The sequence below is a fragment of the Terrapene carolina genome, unplaced genomic scaffold, assembly GCF_002925995.2.
Source record: "Terrapene carolina triunguis isolate 2854851 unplaced genomic scaffold, T_m_triunguis-2.0 Scaffold111, whole genome shotgun sequence".
In the NCBI taxonomy this organism is placed as follows: domain Eukaryota; kingdom Metazoa; phylum Chordata; order Testudines; family Emydidae; genus Terrapene; species Terrapene triunguis.
In genome coordinates this window covers 9,854,857-9,877,589 of record NW_020664462.1, presented here as the reverse complement: position 1 = coordinate 9,877,589, position 22,733 = coordinate 9,854,857, and the positions used below count along the sequence as shown (strand labels likewise).

The 22,733-nt window shown below is 48.1% G+C and overlaps 2 protein-coding genes across 4 annotated transcripts in view; one reads left to right on the top strand and one right to left on the bottom strand.

Moving 5' to 3' along the window:
* The window catches only part of XIRP1 (xin actin binding repeat containing 1), a 29,347-nt gene extending 7,655 nt beyond the window's left edge, over positions 1-21,692 (top strand). The window contains exons 2-4 of one of the 2 annotated variants that reach the window (XM_029911641.1): positions 8,942-9,084; positions 10,817-10,870; positions 13,056-21,692. In XM_029911641.1, the coding sequence (XP_029767501.1) occupies positions 13,056-20,795 (7,740 nt within the window). In that variant the 5' untranslated portion in view covers positions 8,942-9,084; positions 10,817-10,870 and the 3' untranslated portion in view covers positions 20,796-21,692. The remainder of the gene's footprint in view (positions 1-8,941; positions 9,085-10,816; positions 10,871-13,055) is intronic. The other variant, XM_024216092.3, reaches the window with a different exon arrangement.
* LOC112117959 (solute carrier family 22 member 13-like) overlaps positions 1-22,733 on the bottom strand; it is a 79,601-nt gene that overhangs the window by 13,730 nt on the left and 43,138 nt on the right. Inside the window, exons 10-11 of one of the 2 annotated variants that reach the window (XR_002909006.3) lie at positions 21,875-22,003; positions 10,624-10,694 (exon numbers count right to left, since the gene is read on the bottom strand). The gene's annotated coding sequence lies outside the window, so the exon portion shown is untranslated. The remainder of the gene's footprint in view (positions 1-10,623; positions 10,695-21,874; positions 22,004-22,733) is intronic. The other variant, XR_002909007.3, reaches the window with a different exon arrangement.

Below are 22,733 nucleotides of genomic sequence, written 5' to 3'. Positions count from 1 at the left end.
AAGGAAAAAAAAAACCCAAGATGTATTTTAAAAAAAACCTTCATGATTTTTAAGCCAATTTCACGATTTTTTGGGAACAGACTCATAATTCTTGACTATTTGTGGTTGGCAATAATGAACTATCCCATGCTGGCCCATCCCTAGAAAGAGCCCAGCTTGAATTTCAGATCCCAACTGGACTTTGCAAAACTGGCAGTTAGAGGGAAACAGGCGGTTTGCAAACCAGCAAAAACCTGATCCAGAAGTCCTGGAGCAAGAGAGAGAGAATAAATAGGCAGCCTCTGGACATCAGTGTTCCTGATACTTTCCTGCCAGCAGCCTCACTTTAAGCAGCTGTTTCCTGCCCTCCCCCAACACTGCCCTTTCTTCTCACATTGGCAAAATCAGCACGTGGCCTTTGAATGATTTTTCTCATGTGTCCCAAACGCTCAACAGCAAGTGGGAGTTGGGCAGTCAAGTCAGAAATAGCTGAAATGCACTTTTATCCACTGCTGAGCTGCCTGAACAAAAACTGCCTGTGCCCCTTCCCCCCTCCCCCACCCCGACCCTTTCACGCATTTTCCACTAGTTCCAGGGGTGCATCCCCAGGATCACTTCCCCTTTCAGCCCAGCTGCGGGAACTCCTGGTCCTCAGAAAGGGAGAGTGATTTAGACTGCCTGGTCAATCCTCTGAGCTTCCCCTGCCCTCCCCCATCTGCTTTCCACATAGTTAGTATTCACCGCAGTGACAAAAGGGCTCCTACAGCAGCTGTTAGGCACTGGAGCTGGATCATTCCATGAGGAATGTGGACCCAGCGCGGGGTTGAACAAGGCCCATTGGCCTTTGCTCAAAGTGACGGGATCAAGGAACTGACAGCAGCACAATGGGCCGTCAGAGCACAGAATGGAGGAAGAGATTTGAACTTGTTCCCATTGATTTAACAGGGCCAATGAGCGCCTAGTCTCCCAGATTAAGCTGCCACACTGGCTTCTTCTCCAGCTATTATTAGTGCTTACCCAGCTATGAGAATTCCACAAGACCAGCCACATGAGTGGCGCTCGCATTTAGCAGGCCTTTTGTCGGGGGACTGATTATCTCCCAGTGAAGCGGGGGAAGGGAGTGATTCAGCACAACTGACTTTCAATGCTAGCGACAGGTACATGAGCCATTAAAACTGGGCTGAGGGCAAATTGAGATTCTGATGCACAAACACTGAGGGCTGGTGTCACTGATCAGCGCTGACTCCATCTCATGGAGGCTGATGGTGAGTTTCCCAGGTTTCACTGATGCACAGGGTGGGTGACATGGCGAGGTTCATGGACATGGAGGTGGAGGGAGTGGCAAAGAACGCTGCAGAACACCCCTCCAGCCTGCCGCACAAACACACCCCTGGGGAGTCTCAAGCAGCGCAGAGGACCCAGCAGCTGGGTGACTCAGAGCCCTTCCCATGCTGCAAAGAATAGCTGGGATTCTAGAGATTCTTAGTAACAAAACCAGCCAGCTTAGGGTACATCTATACTACCCGCCAGATCGGCGGGTAGTGTTCGATGTATCGGGGATCGATTTATCGCGTCTCGTCTGGACGCGATAAATCGATCCGCTAATCGATGCCTGTACTCCACCTCGGTAGGAGGAGTAAGCGGAGTCGACGGGGGAGCCGCGCCAGTCAACTCGCCACTGTGAGGACGGCCAGGTAAATCGCACTAAGATACTTCGACTTCAGCTACGCGAATAGCGTAGCTGAAGTTGCGTATCTTAGTTCGAACTCCCCCCCACTAGTGTAGCCCAGGCCTTAGAATACATCAAAGACCATACAACCATGTGGGTTACATTCAGTCGCTAAACTGCTTCATCCACGGAGTTACCCCGTCGCTCGACGTATTGAGAAACAGAGCGGGCAAATGGTAGAAAACATACACCTCTACCTCGATATAACGCTGTCCTCGGGAGCCAAAAAATCTTACCGTGTTATAGGTGAAACCGCGTTATATTGAACTTACTTTGATCCACCGGAGTGCGCAGCCCCGCCACACCCCCTCCCCCGGAGCGCTGCTTTACTGCGTTATATCCGAATTCGTGTTATATCGGGTCGCGTTATATCGGGGTAGAGGTGTACCGTGGAGAACAATCCTGCGTTGGCAGGTAGAGGAAAGAGAGCTCTTTGCCAGCTCTGATTTCCACAGACCTGTGAAAGGGCAAGCGGCTCTTCGTGACCACTGCACGTTCAGTTTAGTGAGGCACAGTGCACGTCCGCTAGTGACTCAGGGTTCACTAGTGACTGGCAAAAACAGGGCTCAGAAAAGCCTACTGGAAAGAGTAACCACCTATTTCCCCATGGGTGGGGAAACACCATGCAAGGCAAGGTCTCTAGTGGCTATAATCAGCCACACTTTCAGAGCAAGAAGAGGAAGCTATTTTGCCTGGCATTGCTGGCTTGCGTAGATGTGAGTTTACTGAGCTCAGAGCCCAGTTTCACACTTCACATCACTGGATGGTTCGTCTTTGCTTTGTAAAAACAAACTGCAAACGCATTAGCTGCGGCACCCCCGCTTTAGCCCACCCGGCAGAGCCCAGATCCCATTACACCATCCCCCGGTACAGTAAGAGGCAGGGAAATACAGAGTCACCACTATTGGGATGGCCAAGGTGGGGTTCATATGGTGGCACAAAGGGCATTTGCTTAGCCGCTGTGTTTGTTCAGTGCAGATGATTTCAGGAGCAAAGCTGACGGCGTGCTGTTGGCCGACCATCCCAGATAGACTGGGTGCTGAGCTTGCAGCTTCTTTTATTTACTAGGTGATTCAGTCATTCAGTAATTCACTGGGGACGGTGGTGCTAGCCGGTCTGCGAAAAGTCCTAGCAAGAAAGAGGATGGACACTAACAGGTGGGTGGCATTGTTTCCCTAAGCACATAATGGTTTAAGTGGAATGAGAAGCCAACCAGGGTTGCTGGCTTATTTAAAGACAGGTTTTGTCTCAGTGGCAAAAGAACTTTGTTTTCCTTTACTCGGATTCTGACTGTTGGATCTAACATAGTTATAGAAAGAAAGAAAGAGAATTTTGTATTGAGTTTTGCATCATCATTACCTTTTTCCTATGTAGCTCTGATGCTTTCTTCATCTTGTAGTGTTGCCTTCACTAGAAGGCCGTGTGTTCTGGTGGTTTTAGCGACAGTGTCAAGTGGTTAAATGCTTGTTTGCGCTTACGATTTAGGGCTTATCATGACACCCCCCCATGAAGTCTAATAACTGATCAATTAATATGAATGAATATAATGCATCATTTCCCAAGCAGGGGAAAGCGTAGGTTTCTCAGCTTCTGTGTTATGCAGCTTTCCAGGATCCTTGTAACATTGGGAGACTCTGATTCTAGCTTTAGAGACTGAGCACCAGGCTCAAACTTGCTTTAAACACAGGTTTGACAACAGAAATATACGAGTCAAACTCTACCCTGCGTGTAATTTAACTCATTTCAGTGGAGTCACACCAGGGATGAATTTGGTCCTCTCTTCTGAACTTTGCGGGGCAGAGTCTCAGCAGGTGTAAATCAGGATCACTCTGTTAACATGAAAGCATTTACACTAATTTACACAGCTGAGATTCTGGCCGTAGGTGTGTGTGTTTTACGGTAAAGATGAATTAAATGATTGGAAAAGTGGTAGACTAATGGTCACTAGCTAGAGCTGGGCATAGCTCAGACAGGCACTGTGCAAGCTAACCACTGATACACTTTGCTGATACTCAGCACTCCGGCAGCACCTCCTGCTATTCCACTTCAGGGCCACTGCAGACTTCTACCCACTACATCTCAGCTCGCACGGGCAGCTCTCCCGCTGTTGCGGCTCCAGGCCTCTATTGAACTGAGGCTGCCAGCTGGCCCAGGCTGAAGGTTATGTCTAACAGGAGAACTAGATGACTACCCAGAGGTGTTTGCGGAGCTACTGAAACTGTAGCCTCTTCCCAGATTCAATTTATAAATACGCTACCACATTCCAGCTCCACTGGAGCCAATGGGCATTCTGATGTGGTCTACAATGGGAACCAAATCAGGGCTAGATCCTATGATTTTACTCAGGTAAAATTCCCAGTGAAATCATCAACAGCAGATTTTCCTAATCAGGATTGCAGGGTGCAGCCATCACAGAAGCACATTTTTAATGAGCTAGCCGGTGAGGATGCCTGTAGTGATCAGAGTATCAGGTTTAAAATGCCTAGCCTCCCTGGGACCACAGCTGGTTCTATTGTTTTATTTATGTCAGCATCTGCCCAGTACTACTGGAACGGCTGTAATAAATCAAATAAATTCTAGTGGGGTCAGCCTGGCCAGCGGCGGCTCCAGGCACCAGCGCTCCAAGCGCGTGCCTGGGGCAGCAAGCCACTGGGGGTGCCCTGCCGGTCCCTGCGAGGGCAGCAGTCAGCAGCCTTCGGCGGCTTGCCTGCGGGAGGTCCGCCGGTCCCGCGACTTCGGCGGCAATTCAGCGGCGGGGACGCCGAAGCCGCAGGACTGGGGACCTCCCGCAGGTAAGCCGCCGAAGGCCGCCTGCCTGCCGTGCTTGGGGCGGCAAAAACGCTAGAGCCACCCCTGAGCCTGGCCCTTCATCTAGTGAAGGTAGAACATTGAGTTCCATACAGTTTACAAGAGCTTTCAGACGAGATGTTGCGCTCCAGGGTCTCTAACATTTTAACTAGACGCAAGCGATTCCATGGCAGTTTTTGTGACCTAGGGTTTGCCCTAGTGTTTTAGCCAGAGGTGGCCACCTTGCAGTAGACGATATGTTTATAGTTTGTGAAGTGCTTTGGGATTCCAGTTGCTGTCTGAATGTCAAATAATGAGACCCCGTATAATACGCTGTTTAATAATTGCAGACAGTTTGTAGCCTGACTTTCTGGTTATCGGAATGAATTGTTGTTCCTCAGCTGTGTGGGCCATTATCTATAATTAGCAATCGAGTGAGTGGCTGCTATGCGTGTTGTCCTGCAAAGCTGTGGGTCACTGCATACTTTCCATGCTTTCAGAGCACACAGCTCATGCTGCTGTTTTTAACTCCCTATATCTAAGGCATGTGGTTTTCGGGCTGGTGATAAGCAAAGAGCAGGTTTGCAAATCCCAAGCACTGTAAAAGAAAAAGAAAGAAAATGACAGGGAGAGACTTGACTGAAAGTCCCATTTCTAACTGTCTCCATCATCCAAAGAGCAGTCCTTTGGTCTTCCATTCAGTGGATCTAAATGCTTGAGGCACTCGGGATAAGAATTTTGCCACATGCTAGCAATGGAGTCGTTCATTTCTGCTAGGCATATGATTTAATCTACTATAAATCTCAATTAGGTGGTAAAAAATGTGTTATGTCCATAAACTCTCTGGGATGAGGACTATCACTTTGTTCTGTGTTTGCACAGCGCCGAGCACAGTGGTTCCTGGTGCATTCCTGCGGCTCACAGGCACTACGGGAATACACGTAATAAACAATACTATGCAGTACCATCAAAATACAAACCTAGGATCGGGGGGCTGGAACAATTTGTGTAGTGGGGGTACTGAGAGCCATTGACCCAGACTGTAAGCCCTGTGTATGATGGAAACCACTTCAAGCCAGGGGGTGCAGCGCACCCCCAGAACCCTTAGTTCCACCTTTGCCTAGGGTAACCAATGCAGACAGCACATCCCTGGATGGCTTCAGGATATAAAATATTTATGCGGCTCCATAATATTAATTTCTAAAGGGGGAAACCTGGACCCACTGGCTGTAGGCCGTATACCTGAATGTCACGTGGCATTATCAGCCCAGCTATGTTTATCTTTTTATCAGTCTGTTTGAATTCATCATTTTAAATTCGGAGATTTCATACATATGTAACCCACACACCTCCTGGGTGTGGTGTTCTGTCCCATCTAGTGGCACCGAGACCACTTAGAGAGAGATTAATGAATCTGCTGTACAGCCTTAGCTGGGACCACGTGGCTTTTAGCTCATGCGGTAGAGGCTCATGCACTAAGCTCCCGAGGTCCCAGGTTCAATCCCACCCACTGAGTCTGTTGGTGTTACACATACATAGACTGTTTCTTTGCCAGGGGAGGGGCTGGAGGGAGTGATGAAAATTAAGCTCCACCCCCAATCCTAAACCCTGCCTGCACACCTAGGTCAGGTCTACACTACGGCGTTAGGTCAAAGTAAGGCAGCTTACATCGACCTAACTCTGTAAGTGTCCACACTACAGCATTGTTCCTGCCTATGCAAGGCCCCCACTACGCCAACCTAATAACTCCACCTCCACGAGAGGCGCAGTGCGTAGGTCAAAGTCCTCAGGATGATGCAGTGTCTGTGCAGACCTTGCATTGCCTGTGAGCCTCGCTGCCAGGCTGTGGGCTCCATACAGAGCCCCACTGCCAGGGTCTGACAGCCCATCAGCTATGCGTGGCACTCAGAGCTGAGGGCTCCACACAGAGCTAACAGCCCGGGCTGTCCACACTTCACACTGCCCTAGTTAAGTCTGTGCCAGCGCTCCTAGTGAGGACACCACAGTGTGGACATGAAAAACCATAGTAATTACTGGAGTGGCTGTACGTCAACCTAACATAGGTCGACTTAATTATGTAGTGTAGACAAGGCCCTAGAACAACTGGGTGCTTCTGCTCAAAATGATCAGACGCGAAACAGTTAACAACGTTGACAGCGATGCTGTTGTGTTAGGGTTCACCGCCAACACCCCGGTGAGATGAATAGGGACAGGCCACACCTCCAAGAGCTTTTTTTTTCCGACTGTGCACCTAGACACAGGATGATGCCATTCCATTGCTGGGGGGAGGCCACATGTGGAAGGTTGTCATCACAACCAGAAGGGCTAGAAACTTTTGTTTTTAAATGAAGGTGCTACTGGGACCACCAGATTAGTGCTAACTTGGCATTTCGACCCGTACCAGTTCAGTCTTACTCCTGTTTATAGGACTGGGACCATTTAGGCTGGGATTTGCAAAGCAGCCTTTGAGAGTTTGAAATTCAAGTGTGTTACCTGCACCTAATTTCCTTAGGCCTTTTTAAAGATCTCCTCTTTAATAGGCATTTCAACAAGCAGGGAGAATAAGTAGGGCAACACCGTGACCCTTGGTAAATTGTTCCCATACTTAAGTACTCTCACTGTTAAAAAATTACACTATATGTCCAGTCAGATTTGTCTAGCTTCAACTTCCAATTGTGTGGTTCTTGGGGACCTGACTCAATGCCTGGGGCTGGCAATGCTGCATAATGAACCAAAAGGATTATTATTATTATTATTAATTCAGCACCCTCAATATGCGTACAGTGGTCACCTGTAAAAACCAAAGCAACTTTTACTGCACTGCAGTAGTTGGGTTCATTGTGGTATTTCCTATTCAGTAGTTCAAGTAGAAAACACTGTAAATACTGCAGTAAATTTCAGTGCAAAGCAAGGTGCTGTGGTCCTCTCTTGTACTGAGAGGGGAAATAAAATCTTGGCTAGCAAGGAGAGAAAATACATATGTCCTTATGCATTCATATGTGGACATAGCTGTGCATATGGGCTGTGGTGGCAGAGAGTAAAGGTTCTTCTTGACATTTTGGCATCCATTTGGGATAGCTGCTTCCTTACTCATGACACAGCAAAATAGAAATACATTGGCTGGAACATGGAGTGATGGATCTCTTTTGGCAAGGTCCATCGGCCGCAACAGGCATCTTCATTTCAATATCCATCTCTCTATTAGGGTCTCACCCTGATCTTGTCTCAGTCAGTGGCAAAGCTCCCAATGACTTCAGGATCAGGCCCTTAGCTACAAACACATGCCCTGGTTGGGTAAGTGTGAGCAGGGGAGAGCTAGCTGGAAAAAGAAAGTGGGCAAGTGTGCAAGCAACAGACTGTGGCCTTCTCCGTAAGGCAATGTTGGAATTATGTTAGCAAATGCTTGGGGTGGGTCCTGGGAGCTCAAGGAGGAGAGCGGATATATATCATAAGGGAGGAAGGATGGTCTTGTGGTTAGGGCATTAGACTTAGACCCAAATCGAATTCCCAGCTGTGCCCCTGACTTCCCACATGACCTTGGGAAAATCAATTAACCTCTCTGTGCCTCAATTCCCCATCTGTAAAATGGGGCTTATAATATTTCCCTACCTCACAGGAGAGTTGTGAAGCTAACTGCTTGTGAGGGGTGCTGGTAGCATAGTGATGGGGCCATAAGAAGTGGGTGTTGATTAAAGTTTCAAGTAAATAAGAGTTTCATTGCCCCCCCCCACCCTCTCATTTCTGGCAGTTGCATTCCAACATTAAGGTGGCATTGCCTTAGCTCTGTGAGGCCTGGGCTGGCCTGTGTCCTAGAAATGCAGCTTTGCTGACAAGACAACAGAATGAGGAGACTGCTTGCAAATATGTCTCTTGCTGCTCACAGGTGGCAGCCAGGATGTGGTGTCTCCTTCCAGCACATGGTATGGAATAGGCAGGACCTGGGACTAGATGGCCCAATGCTCCATTCCAGTATGGCTGTTCCAGCACCCCCTAGTTTCCGTCTGATCTTTCGCTCTCCCCAACCCATATCTCACAAGTTAATTTCCATCCCCTTGAGAGTTTGGGAACTTTCAATGTCTCTTTCATAACCCAAGAGGAATCACAGTTAAGAAGGAGCCTTGTGATCAGCAGGGCTCCCCATCTGCCACACATTTCACCCTGGGCTGCTTCCCTATCCAGTCGCAGAACATGCAAACAGGCCAACGACTTGTCCTTGGAGCTGGGAGCAGGGTCCCCTAGCCTCAGCGACTGACCACCCAGTTCCTCCCCACCACTGGAGACCTGAGCAATTGGGACAGGAGTTGTTGAAGAGATTGGGTGGGGAGTTGCTGAGGCTCCTGTCAGGGACCCATGCAGTCATTTGTCTCCCTTGTGCATAAGGCCAGCCCACTTTGCTGCCTTGGCACGCTGGCGTATATCTAACACACACCTCTGTCCCTGTTTCAGATGAGCGGACACAGTCAATTTTAGACAACACTAGACGCATACTGCACCAAGGACACGGGAAACCCTCCTCCCCCTCCGTGAAGGAGCGGTCAGCTCTCTATCTGTCTGAGACAGCTGCTCACGCAGGCAGCCTCCCAAAGTCTGTAAGTATCTCATGCTTTTCATTCCAGGCCCTCGTAGGAGTCACCAAAAGCATCTCAGCAATGTCCATTCCCAGCAACTGGCCATAACGAGGGGAAAGAGAATAGGTTTGTTTTAGATCGATGATGGAATTAATCCTCCAAAAATCACCATCGTTCTCTTGCCAAGGAGCAAGTATATATGTAAGCCCCTGGTAGAAGGGTTATTTGTTATATTACACATGCATGTACATACACATATATTGTATATACATTATATACACGCAGCCACTCATATATATATATTGTGTATATATATATACACACACACACACACACACACACATTATTCTATATCCTCTATATTTAATAACCTTCTCCAAGTACAGTGCCTATGTTAAGCATCTACAGTACTCTTGCAGCTTCAGCGGCCTGTGATATTGTTCACGCCCATCCCTGCATTCTTGTGTAGTGTTGCTGCGTGCTGTTAAATTGGTGCTGTATTCCACCCCAGAGGTGACTGCATTTCAGCAACGAGTAAAGTCATCCCCTGGCCTTGATGGTCTGATCCCACTTGCACGGCAGTAAATAGCAAAAGTCCAATAGACTTCAAAGGGGCCGGATCAGGCCCTGTAGGATACAAATATAGTCCTTTGTAATATGCATTGGGGCTTTCAAAAGGTGCCATACAAGGGTCTGATCCTCACTGAGGCTGAGCACCCGCAGTTCCCATTGACCTCAAGGGATGTGGTGGATGCTCAGCACCTTTCAGGATCAGGCCCTACGTAAATCCTAGTGGATAAATCAATTTCAGGCTGGAAGGGAAAGGTTTTCTATGACATTTACTTGGATCCCGTTTCCATCAAACACCTCTATCAGAACACATCATTACATCCTGTGCAGGCAGTGCAGCAGCACACACAACGTTGGCGCACTCTAACACAGTGCGAGGAGAGGCTCTACATTCAGGCTTCGTCTACATTGGAGCTGGGAGGTGTGACACCTGGCTCATGTAGATAAACCTCGGCTGTCTCTGCTCAAGCTAGCACCTAAAGTAGCAGCGTAGCTGGGCGGCTTCTCGGCCTCACCATCTGAATACAAACCCACCCAGACCCCCTGGCACCGACATGGGCGGCTAGCCCAAGCTGCTGCCTCTGCTCCCACAGCTATGCTACTATGGTCCATCTACCAACGCTGGGAATCACATCTCCCAGCTCACATGTGGATGTATCCATAGCCAAGTTAAGCCTTAGGGCAATCGTCCGTACTGAGCAGCAGGAAGTCTGAAGCTTTATTCATGTCTGTTCCCTTACTCACAAATGGGCAGGGTACCAAAAAGGGGCAGGTACAGCTGAGAACAATGGTTTAAATATGATCTTTCTCAAGTAGCTTAGCTACCTGGTCCCCTCTCACGCCTGCTCCTAAATCAGAGCATCATTGTAGCCCCTCAAAAATGCTCTCATCTGGGCAGGTTCCGATTCCCGTACACTCCCCGTCCTTTGTACTTACGTATGTAATGCTCCGTGCCTCTCCTGTGAATGAACGTGTCCACAGTACACTTACCGGTCCACAAGGGCATTCTTGGTTTTCCATTATAACGCTTTCTTTTGGGTTTTGGGTTGGAAAACATAATTCTGAAAGAATAAAAAGTCTAATGTAAGAACTAGTATGTTATACACACACACACACACACACACACAGAGAGAGCATGTGACTGTGTGCAGTTCTATATAATTATGTTTTATTTCTCTTTCAGAATACCACAAAGGAGAGCGCTGCTCATCCTCCTGACAGCCAGAAAGCAAGCAAGGTAGGACATGCTAAAAACACGTGTGGTTGTCTAACAAAGTCTTTGTGGACTGGTGTATAGTGTGATTTAACTACCTGTGCTTGACAATGAGGAGCACTCTCATGCAGAATATGGAGGTTCGACACCTCAACTGCTCAGCCATATTTAGAACTTGTCTATGGGGTTCAAAATCACCTTACATAAAAAGGATCCAGGAATTTAGAAATATGTCAGCTCATATGAAACTGCAGTGTTTTGCAACTTGCCATGAAATATACTCATTTTCGTCTTTTGTTACTAAGGTTCAATGCATTTTTTTTTAATGGAAGTATTTGTGTGTTTAACAGAGTGACATAACATTGCACATAACCGATCTTGAGTGAAAAAATATGCAAAGTTTAATGGCATGCAAAGGTTTCTGCTTGTGTTGAAAGATGAACTACTAGAATTATGGTCTCTCCTAGGTAACGATTAGCAGCATCAGCTACCTCCCATTGGTAAAATCTCCTTTAGATTATAGTATATATAGTAAATCTCCTATAGTATAGATGCTGTACATTCAACATAGCATTATGCCATACCATAATCAAACTTCACAAGCTAAACTACTAGGGAGCAAAGTCAGTGTATAAGCAGACAAAATTCTAATGTCACATAGATGCAACTCCCATTCACTTCAATATCAATGTTTCCATGTAACCGAGAGCAGAATTTGGCCCAATAGGTCTGGAGGGAATCTACTGGCGTAACTTACACCTTCTCCTGGCCCCTCAAAGGCTAGGTCTACACTACCCGCCTGAATCGGCGGGTAGAAATCGATCTCTCGGGGATCGAATTATCGTGTCTCGTCGAGACGCAACAATCGATCCCCGAATCGACGCTCTTACTCCACCAGCGGAGGTGGGAGTAAGCGCCGTCGACTGGGAGCCGCGGAGGTCGATTTTGCCGCCGTCCTCACAGGGGGGTAAGTCGGCTCCGATACGTCGAATTCAGCTACGCTATTCGCATAGCTGAATTTGCATATCTTAAATCGACCCCCCCCCCCGTAGTGAAGACCTGCCCAAAGTGTGTATGTTATACCTGCTTAGATTTCCTTTTCCCTCCTTAGTCCCCTCCTTATGTATCATCTCTGAATTTGGCCCACCAAGTCTAATTGCATCTTAACTGGTTTAACCACATGCTGAGGAGCCAGAAGACAGGACCTCATAAGGCAAAGCAACGAGGAGGAGGGGTTAAGGCAGTGGAAGTTAAAGTAGACCACACATTACTGTATTGTACACCTTTGCACATTTTCTTCTGGCTCCATGATGTGTAAGTTACTCTCCCTTACAGATCACAAGTAGGCATGAGGGGATCTCACTTACACCAACTCTCATTTTGGCCCAATCCCTAGGACATTCCAAGTTAAATGTCACTTATCTTAGGTCTCCGATCTGCATTATGTTTTCCAAGCATATTAACTATCATTGTTTCACCTGGAGCTATGGGACACATGGTCAAGCCACAACAGAGGAAATCATTAATCCAGTCAAGTTTTCCTTCATTCTGGAGGTGGAGGTTGCACAGGTTGTAACAAAAGGCTTTGGCATAGATAGAGAAAGACTAGCTCTGATTAAGACCCATCTTTCTAACTACTTCATGCAGCGTTCCATCCACCCAAATATACAAATGGTCTTCACACATCATCATAGTCACTGAGTTCTGCCTCCTCACTGGGTCTTCTCCCATCTGATTACCAGGGAGCTTCCTTCTGAATCCCTAACTGGGTCTTCATTCCCCAGGCCCACTGCAGTACTACACACCTGGGAGAGATCTAAGCATGGCATTAGCTCCCTGCTATTCAGACATGCCCCCGTTAATATTATTCTGAGGCTCATCCTCTCTTGCTAACACTATCCAGATCCAGTCTCTCTATTACTCTCTAGCTGACTTTAGTTGTGGGGATTCTAGACTATAACTGCTAGAAATGTGTGGATTGATTTAAACTGCCTGGCTGTGGAAAGAGATTTAACACCATAACCCCAAGCCTGGAGAGATTTTGCTGTGGCGTGATGCTTTTGGGTGCTGTGTGCTGCTGAATCCAAGGTCTGGAATTCATATTCAGTAGGTGCATGGGTTTTCCTCACTTGTTTGCTGTTCTCACTACTAACGAGCACCGGACTAGTGGGGAGAGATAATGCTGACGTTTAAAACTGTTTCCCCAAAGATGGCAGAGCTTCAGAACCAGACGTCATCTAAAGTGAATAGCAAGAAAATGGAAGAGGACTTACCCCCCCCTCCCCTGCAAGACTCATTCCAGGCCTCTACTTCCCTGGATTCAAACCCACTGCCTCCCCCTAAGGAATCCTTCTCAAAGTTCTACCAGCAGCGCCAGGTGAATGAACTGAAGAGGCTCTACAGGCACATGCATCCTGAGCTGAGGAAGAACCTGGAGGAAGCTGTGACTGAGGACCTGGCGGAAATGCTCAACACAGAAGATCCCAGTGCCCAGGCCTCCGTGAATCTGGATGCAGTGCTCCCGGGGGAGGTTCAGTCCATGCGCTGGATCTTTGAAAACTGGACGCTAGACTCTATCGGGGAGCATCAAGCCACCAAGAAGTTGGCAGAGGAGGAAACCATCCCAAGCGGGGATGTGAAAAGCACCTCCAAGAGGTTCGAAAGCCAGTCGTTAAATGGAGACAGGCTGTCTGCATTGACCAAAGCGCCCACGACAGACCACACCAAAGGGGACGTGCGTACAGCCCGGTGGCTGTTTGAAACCCAGCCGCTGGACTCATTAAACAAAATGTACTCAGATGAAACAGATGTGCAGGAGGCAGTTCTCAAGGAGCCTGTTCAAAGAGGGGACGTGAAAGGTGCCAAGCAACTCTTTGAAACCTACTCCCTGGAAGCGCTGGGCCATTACAGCTCAGTGGAGGAGCAGAGTATCCTGCAGCTCAAATCAGAAATCCAGGAGCTAAAGGGCGATGTCAAAAAAACCATCAAACTGTTCCAGACAGAGCCACTCTGTGCAATCAGAGACAAAACTGGCAACATCCATGAGATCAAATCCGTCTGCAGAGAAGAAATACAGAGCAATGCGGTCAGGACAGCTCGCTGGCTCTTTGAGACTCAGCCACTGGATACCATCAACAAGGACACCTCCAAAGTGAAAATTATCCGGGGGATTTCATTAGAAGAGGCAGGAAGGAGGGATGTCAGTGGAGCAAGGTGGATGTTTGAAACTCAGCCACTTGATGCGATCAAAGAATTGACAGTGGAAGAAAAGGATTTCAAGGCTTCCATGGATTTCGTTGAAGGGGCAGATGTCAGTAAGCAGCGTCTACTTTTTGAGACCCAGCCTCTTGACTCTCTGAAAGGAGAAGTCTCAGACAGCGGCCCAGCCAAGGAAGAAGTCATCGGCGGTGACGTGAAATCTACACTCTGGCTGTTTGAAACCCAACCAATGGAAACCCTGAAAGATCATTTTGAAGTGGGCCATTTAAAGAGAGTGGGGCTTTTGGAAGAGGAGAGGGGGGATGTGAAGCAAAGAAAGCATGTCTTTGAGACCTGTCCCCTAGGCAGCATCTCCAAGGCATCCTCTGAAGACGCCCTCTCAGCCTCTAATGTACAAGAGGTGATGAAGGGAGATGTAAAATCTTTCAAGAACCTGTTTGAGACTCTCCCATTAGACAGCATTAAGCAGTCTGATGCTGAGCTCATCACCAAACAAGAAGAGGAGATACCAGCTGGGAACGTCAAAGCCAATCAGTTCCTATTTGAGACAACACCTTTGTACGCCATCAAAGACAGCTTTGGAAACTTCCACAAGGTCACCTCTGTAAGCAGAGAGCAGGTCATGAGCGGCGATGTCAAGAACTACAAATGGATGTTTGAAACCAAACCTTTGGACCAGTTTGATGACAGCACCGAGAAGGTGGATATAATCAGAGGGATCACAAAGCAGGAAGTGATAGCTGGTGATGTCAGGACAGCGAAATGGCTCTTTGAAACCCAGCCCATTGATGTCATCCATCACCAAGCCAACCAAGCAGAACAGCACTCCTCGGTGAAAAGAGAGGTTACTCAGCGGGGTGATGTGAAGACCTGCAGGTGGCTGTTTGAGACACAGCCCATTGACACCCTGTATGAGAAGGTGGAGAAAAAGCAGGAAGGGGAAAGCTCTGTACCACAGGCTGACGTTAAGTCGTACACGTGGATGTTTGAGACCCAGCCCCTGGACTCCCTGAAAGGCCAGGAGGAGCAGTATTTGCAGGTCAGCAAAGCATACTGCCAAGATGACTTACAAGGAGTCGACGTCAAAACTGTCAGACACCTGTTTGAGACTGAACCACTGGTCACCAATGCCTCCAGCGAGACCGACTCAAAGAAAATGGTCAGGTACTCCAGCCACGTGGAGATACAGTCCGGGGAAGTGTCTCGGGTGAAGGAGTTCTTTGAAACCAAGCCCTTGGATGTACCGGGTAAATTGTCTGCAGCCATGAAAGAGAATGGCGTCCCTGCAGATGGGAACATTGAAGCTGGATCAGTGCACAAGTTCACCTGGCTCTTTGAGAACTTCCCCATGGATACTATAAAGAACAACACTGAGGGCATCCAAGAAATCCCCCCAGAGAAAGATATCGAGGGCGGGGACATCGGAGGCAAGAGGTTCATTTTTGAGACCTACTCCCTAGACCAGATTCATGACAAGGTGGATGAGACGGAGCTCAAGAGGATCCAGGAGGAGACAATGAGCAAAGCCAGCATCAAGTCCTGCACCATGCTCTTTGAGAGCCTGCCCCTATATGCCATCCAGGACAAGGAGGGGGAATACCATGAGGTCACCTCAGTGAAGAAGGAAGAAATAATGAAAGGTGACTTGAAAGGTGCCCGGTGGCTCTTCGAAACCAAACCTCTGGATCAAATCAAGAAGGAGGAGGAGGTGTTCGTCATCAGGGCTGTCACCCAAGAGGACATCAAGAAAGGGGATGTCCAGTCTGCCCGATGGAGGTTTGAGACGGAGCCTCTCGATTCCTTCTCTGGGGGGAAGAGGTCTGTGGCCAGGACAGTGGATGATGTACAGAAAGGAGATGTCCAGTCCAACAAGCAGCTTTTCGAGTCTCAGCAGGTGAGCCAGAAGAAATACGTGAGGATGGTCAGCGTCAGCGACGTCAAGCAGGGCGACGTGAGGACGTCCACCTGGCTTTTTGAGAACCAGCCCATCGATTCCCTGAAGGGAGAGTCTGAAGCGAGCTCCAGCATGACCACTGTGCAGAGAGAAGACAGCCAGAAAGGGGATGTGAAGCGCTGCACCTGGCTGTTTGAAACTCAGCCCATGGACAGTCTCAAAGACCCCGAGGGGTCTGCCAGCACCAATGCCCCGGAGGTGGTCCCTTGTGCTGATGTGAAGAGCACAACGTGGCTGTTTGAAACCACCCCTCTGGATAAACTCAGCTCTTCTAAACACAGAACCGAAACTGAGGTGAAAGAGAGGACAGTGAGGGAGACTTTGGAAGGCCTCTGTGCCTGCCAGGCCATCCAGCATGACGGGATCCTCATCGAAGCCAATGACGTAGGGAGTGTGAGGATGGTGAAGTACCAGTTCAGCAGGCAAAGTACTCCAGAGATCCAAAAGGAAGAGATTGTGGGAGGCAATTTGCAAAGGATCATGCTGCAACTACTGCACAGGACCAATGTGGAGGCCCAGGGGATGCTGGTGGAGGAGGACGAGGAGGGCAAGATCAAAGTCAGCCCGCTGCAGCTACTGGACCCGAGCGAAGCCGATAAAAGCAAAGAGGAGTTGAGGGATGATGTTGCTAAGGCTCTCCAAAGTCTCCTTAGCCAAGATGCCTCCATCAAAAAGGGAATGGTCATGCAAGAGACAGAGGTGGGGTCAGTGAAGATGACTATCTACTCCCTCCTGCACCACTCCGTCCAGCAGGAAGTTGTCAAGGGGGATGTGAAGTCAACTATAGGGAACCTGCTGGCTTCCTCACAAGAGCAGAGGATGATGGCAACCGTCAAACGGGAGGATAACGAGAAGGGGAATGTCCAGTTGTACACCAGCTGCATCGAGAAGGGAGACCTGGACTATCTAAAGAACCTGCAGCGGGAGTCCGAGATAGAGTCCCTCGTCTCCTCTCAAGCAGAACAGGAACCAGCTGAACTCATCCAGCAGGATGTGCAAGGGGCTAATATGCATGCCTTGCAACAGGAAGAGCCAGCAGAAAAAGTGACTGCCGATGTGGGACAAGGGGGCATTAAGGGGGCTAAAAGAGTGCTCATGTGTGAAGGTGTTAGCAAAGAGAACATGTTAGAAAGAGAGGCAGTGCATGCAGGTGACACAGACTCCACTGCACAGTGTCTTGGGCACACCCTGAGCCTGCCCACAGGGATGGGAAAGGAAGATATTGTGTGCAGGGACATTCAGGCGACCACACAGTCACTGCAGAAGGCTAAGAACGGCAGCAAGAAGGCAGAGAGAGAGGAGAGAGTCTCTAGAGATGTGAAGGAAGTGAAGATTGCACCACAGGGAGCAGCCTCCACCAGAGTGGCAGCTCAGAAAGATGACATGGCCAGAAGCCAGCATTCAGTGGCAGGGGAAACCAGCCAGACGACAAAAAAACTGGAGGAGCAGGCCCTTGGAAGTGATCTTCAAGCCGCAATGCAGAGTCTGAGGCTGGCCACAGCTGAGGCGAAAAGCATTCAGCACCAAGTCCAGAGCAAGCGCCACAAGAGCACGGAGGAAATCCATCTAGCCTCTAAGCAGCAGGCATCCAGCATGTCGGGGCCAGTGCCCCTGCAATCAACTGTTCGCCAACAGGAATGTGCACCGGCCAAGCAGCATCAAGCCAGCGCCACCGTCAGAGTCCAGGAGTCATCCAAGTCCCACGCAAGTGTGTCTCAGAAGAGCATGATGTCTCATAAAAAGGTCAGTACTTCCGAGGAAGTACAGGGAGGACAGCATTTGTGCCAGGAAAGCCAAGTTGTGCCTAGTGCAGATGTTAGCGTTAAGGATGGTCTGTATACTGCCAAGCCAGTGAAACCTTATGTAAACCCTTTTATTGAGTCTGAGTACAAAGAGCAATCAGTGCAAGAAGAAGGAGAGCAAGATGTTATGCTCAGAGGGGATGTAAAGACAGCTATCAGAGCACTGCAAAGTGCTGCGACAGAACAGAGACAAGTAGAGAAGGAGGATGTTGTTCGAGGTAACTTAAAGGCCACTCTTCAGTCGCTGGAGAAGTCTAACGTTAATGTCTCCAAAGGGGATTTTAAAGCCGCTATGATATACAGAAATGCAGGGCAGTCATATTCCATATGTAAAAAGGAAAACGAGACTCAATCAATTAGTAACCAGACAGCTGTAGTGGCTTCAGGGTCCCAGTCTGATAATGACTTTCCTCCTCCTCCCCCAGTTGCTGTGATGAAAACTAAGTGTTGTCCACCCATGACACAAGCAAGAGAAGCTGCCCCTTCCCAACCAAGCAAAAAAGATGAAGCCGTGGGATGTGCTGCACCCATGCATAACGCTCTCCCTAAGATCCTCAACCCTACCTCCACCAAAGCCAATGATCAGAGGCCTTCAGAGAAACCAGAGATTCTCCCCAAACCGGAAATTACTGCCCCACCAAGGAGGAAACCCATTCCACCTCCAAAACCTGAGCGCTTCCTGCAGGAGGCACCTTCACACCCTGCAAGCAACAGTAAAGGGAGGTTCACAAAGCTAGTCCCACCCCCACTGCCTCCTAAACCTCCAGGCCTGAGCGAGCTAAGCAGAGCAAAAACCCCACCCATGAATCAGGCTAAGGACTCGTGTTGTGCTGATGCCTCAGCGCAAGTGGGATGTGGGGACTGTCCCTCAAAGTGCTGTACCCCTCAATCACCAATGGCCAATGCTATTACAGTAAAGAATCAGAACTCTGAGAAGAAAGCACCAAAAGACATCATCAAAACACCTCTTCAGATAGCAGAGGAAAGGTACAAGGCAATCAAGGAAGAACAGGGCAAGAAAGAGTCAGTAGACTCTAAGACATCAAAGCCACTTAAAAATAGAGTGGCTGGCTCTGAAACAGAACAGGTGATGACCAAAGAGAAGGCAGCAGCTCCAAGGAACTGCTGTCCAGCTGAGGAAATTCAGGGACACAGACTTTCATCTGGCCAAGAGAACAGCTGCACATTAACGTCAAAACAAGCATGGCTGGATGGATATCAGACAGGTCTTACTAACCCCGAGAGTGAGAATAAGCCAAGTACCTCTCCTAAGAATCAAGCTACCCTTCTGAGAAAAGGATCTGCCACAGCACTAAATGCCTCACCTAAGACAGAAAGTGCAAGCATGTCTAATACTGATGGGTCATGGGATAATCAGAGCACCACCCAAAAAACAAATCAGAGAAGACAAGAAGAGCCTTCGGCATCTTCCCATCAGCATTCCAGGGACCTCTTTAAGGAGCAGCAGCAGGAGAACAGCAGACAAGGGGGACATCTTGAAATGAAGAGGGAGCAGCTTGCACAGAAGCCAGTGGTGGTCATGCGAGAAAAGCCCTGCAGAGAAACGGAGGATGAACGTCGCAAGAGACTGTCTTTCCACAAGGAGGAGATCATGAAGGGCAGCGTCAAGGAGGCTATGGAGATCTTTGAGAACCTGCGGAGGCAGGAGGAGCTGCAAGAGATCCTGACCCGAGTGAAGGAGTTTGAGGAAGAGACATTTAAGGTGGATGTGAAAGCCCTGAAGAGCTTCTTTGAGAATGTCCCAGAATGGGTGGTGCATCAGAAGCCTCACCAAGTGGCGCAGCAGCACAAGGCCGAGAAGGCCGAGCAAACGGCGAAGGAAGATTCTGACAGCGTCTCCTCTGTGGAGCTGGCTTTTGAAGACCTAGAGAGGGCAAGTGCTGAGATCATCCACCTGAAGGAGCAGACGCTAGTTAGGTTGCTGGACATTGAGGAGGCCATTAGGAAAGCTCTCTATTCCGTTTCTAATCTAAAGTCAGAATCAGACATAGCTGGGCTCTCTGGGCTCTTCAAGGAGTCTCTGGGGAACGCCCAGAGCCCTACAACCAGCAACAATATCCGCAAGATCAGTATTGTGTCCAGCAAAGCCAAGCAAGAGAAAGCAGCACAAGGGACGCAAAATGCAGCATCTGTGGGAAGTGCAAATGGGTCAGAAAAGACGGAGATGCCCAAAGGAGAGTTAGAGGTCCCCTGCATCATTCAGCAGCGCGTAAATTCTCCATCATCTCCTTCCTATATCTCCATTGAGTCTGCTGCCAGAAAGCCTGCAGAATCACCCAGGATGGCATATTCCCCCTGGGATGCCCCCTTACCAGATTATCCCGACATGCCAGGAAAAAGGGACACATTCACTCAGGACATCTTTAACTCATTAACTCGCAAATCAGTGGGGTCTGGTGGATGCAATCCAGCTCCCTTGGAGAATGAACAGGAGCCCATCCAGATGAAGATAGGATCAAACTCAATTAGGCAACACCATCTCAGCAACCCTGAGCGTCATCTCAGTGGCAACAGTGACAAGGAGAGGTGCGCACCGGACTCATCCAAAGGCAGCTGCCATGGTGCAATCAAAGGAGGCTTTTCTGACTACAAAGCTCCCCTAAACATCTCTAGTCCACAGAATCCAAGGAGGCAGAAAAGCATATTAGAACTGCAGACAGGTCCAGATGGATCCAAGCTTTACGGAGCCACCAGAACTGTGACCGAGCAGTACGAGGAGGTGGATGAGTTCGGAAACAAGATCATCACTTCATCCACCACTGTCACCAAGCAATCAGAGACCCAAACCTCCTCTACGTGCAATGTGGTCTCTCCTCCCCGGTATGAGATAACCGCCTCGCCCCTCCTTCGGAGGTACCTAAACAGCCCAGGTGAAGATTTCCACTCCAATGGCAGCTTCCAGGAAACAGGGGTGGTCTTTGTCACTTTTGGCAACTCCAAGCCAAAGAAATAGAAGGCTTTGAATAGTGGGAGATGCTAACCAGGTAAAGAAGAAACAATGAATTCACTGATTTAATAACCATGTGACATACAGGAACTTCACCAAGTTTTGTGATTCTTTTAGGATATTCTCCTAGTGTTTAGTATCAGGGGGTAGCCGTGTTAGTCTGTATCTACAAAAACAACAAGGAGTCTGGTGGCACCTTAAAGACTAACAGATGTTCTCCTAGTGTTTGGCATACAAATACAATTCAGGGCCAGCACTTGTGGTAAACAACATCCCTGGCCTCACTAACCTGACAGACTTGGAGTTACCCCACATCCGAAGAGCTGAGTCTTCGATAGCAGCACAAGCAAGAAAATAAACAAATGGGTGTTTTAGGGTGGTTTCCTCACCTCTGAATAGTGTTTGCGGGTGTGTCCAGGACATCTCTGAACACAGGCAGGAAAAAAGGACAACTAGAGCCAGCCAAAAGAACTAGCCTGTCTGGGTATTTTGGAAACAGACTCATTTATCCTACCTTGTCCATCTCATTCTGATATCAGTGCAGACCTCCCAACAAGCATATGTTATCTCTCTCTCTCTCACACACACACACACACTCATGGATGTGTTGGAATAGGTTTTGCTTAGCTATTAAAAGAAAGAACATCTTCAAATTGCTTTCGCGGGGGTGGGAGGAGAGATACTTAGCAGAAACCAGTACATAGCAAGTATTCAGTACTACCTAAAACTGTATAAATCAGGATTTCCAGAATGTTTGTCAGTGTCATTCCCCCTAAGGTGGACAGGAAGAAAGATGCTCTAGTTAAGACTGTATCAAGTTCAACTAAAGAAATAGATGGTTATTGCTTTCCTTTCTTTCTTTTTTAGACCTGTAATTTATTATTCATTATATACAAAATCTTTTATTTTAGTGTCCATGCATTCTTATGTTTAATGTTTAAATCCATTTTGAAACTTTGTAAAGAAATTTTCTTTTTATTATGAACTTGTTTTGTACATTCTCAACTCAATATATTAGATATTTTGTCCTCCCCCCCCTTTTTTTTTTTTAATTTTTATTGCTGCATTTTGAAGGTAAATATTACCTCTGAAAATACTCTGGTCTCGTTATTTTGTTTTGCCACGTGTTTGATTCAGTTCAAAGTATTTAGAATGCCTCTGCTGATGAACTAGTTGAGTCTTTCATTGTCACCACCAAGCTTTATCAATGGAAGCTAAAAAGAAAACAGAGCCAAAACTGGTAAAAAAAAAAATGAATTTTCAACACAAATATATTACCAACAACAACAAAAATCCACAAAAAAAGAAGAATTTTATTATTTTTCCACGTTTTTGCTCTTTTACAACCATATTCTTTTGAAAATTCAGAATTAAAAGAAAAGAAAAATTCTGCGTACTTTGACCAGCTATAAAAACATGAGCAAAGAACGTGTCTAACGTTTGATAAGTTGATTGGAGTTACTTAGGGCTACCTTGTGATTTGGTCATACAAGACAGCAAGAATACCTCTTCGCTGCCGAGTTAATTCGGGTGATCGGCATCCGGCTCTGAGCCAAGCCTGGTGTGAGCAGTCACACTACAAAGCCACATCCCCGTTAGTGTGTCCTTGCTGGGTGCTGCACTCACTCACATGCCTCACTAGGACTTCTGGGGGCATAGCCCATGGCTTTCAGAGCTACAGTCAATTGAGCTGCTCTGTGATCGTTTTCCAGTGACTTATGGGAGAACTTGTCTGTTTTTCTGGGCACAGTTGTGGGAAGGCGTTGGAGGACTATCAGCACTGGAGTGGTTTAGCCTGTGTCCTCACTGCAAAGTATGTGGGTTACCTGCCTGAGTAAGCAGCACTTGGGTTTTGGCCTATACCCCAGATGAGCCAGCTAGCCCAGGTGTAAAGCACCACCAAACTCAGGCCAGAGGGGTTTGTGTGTGGATTGCAGCTGGATT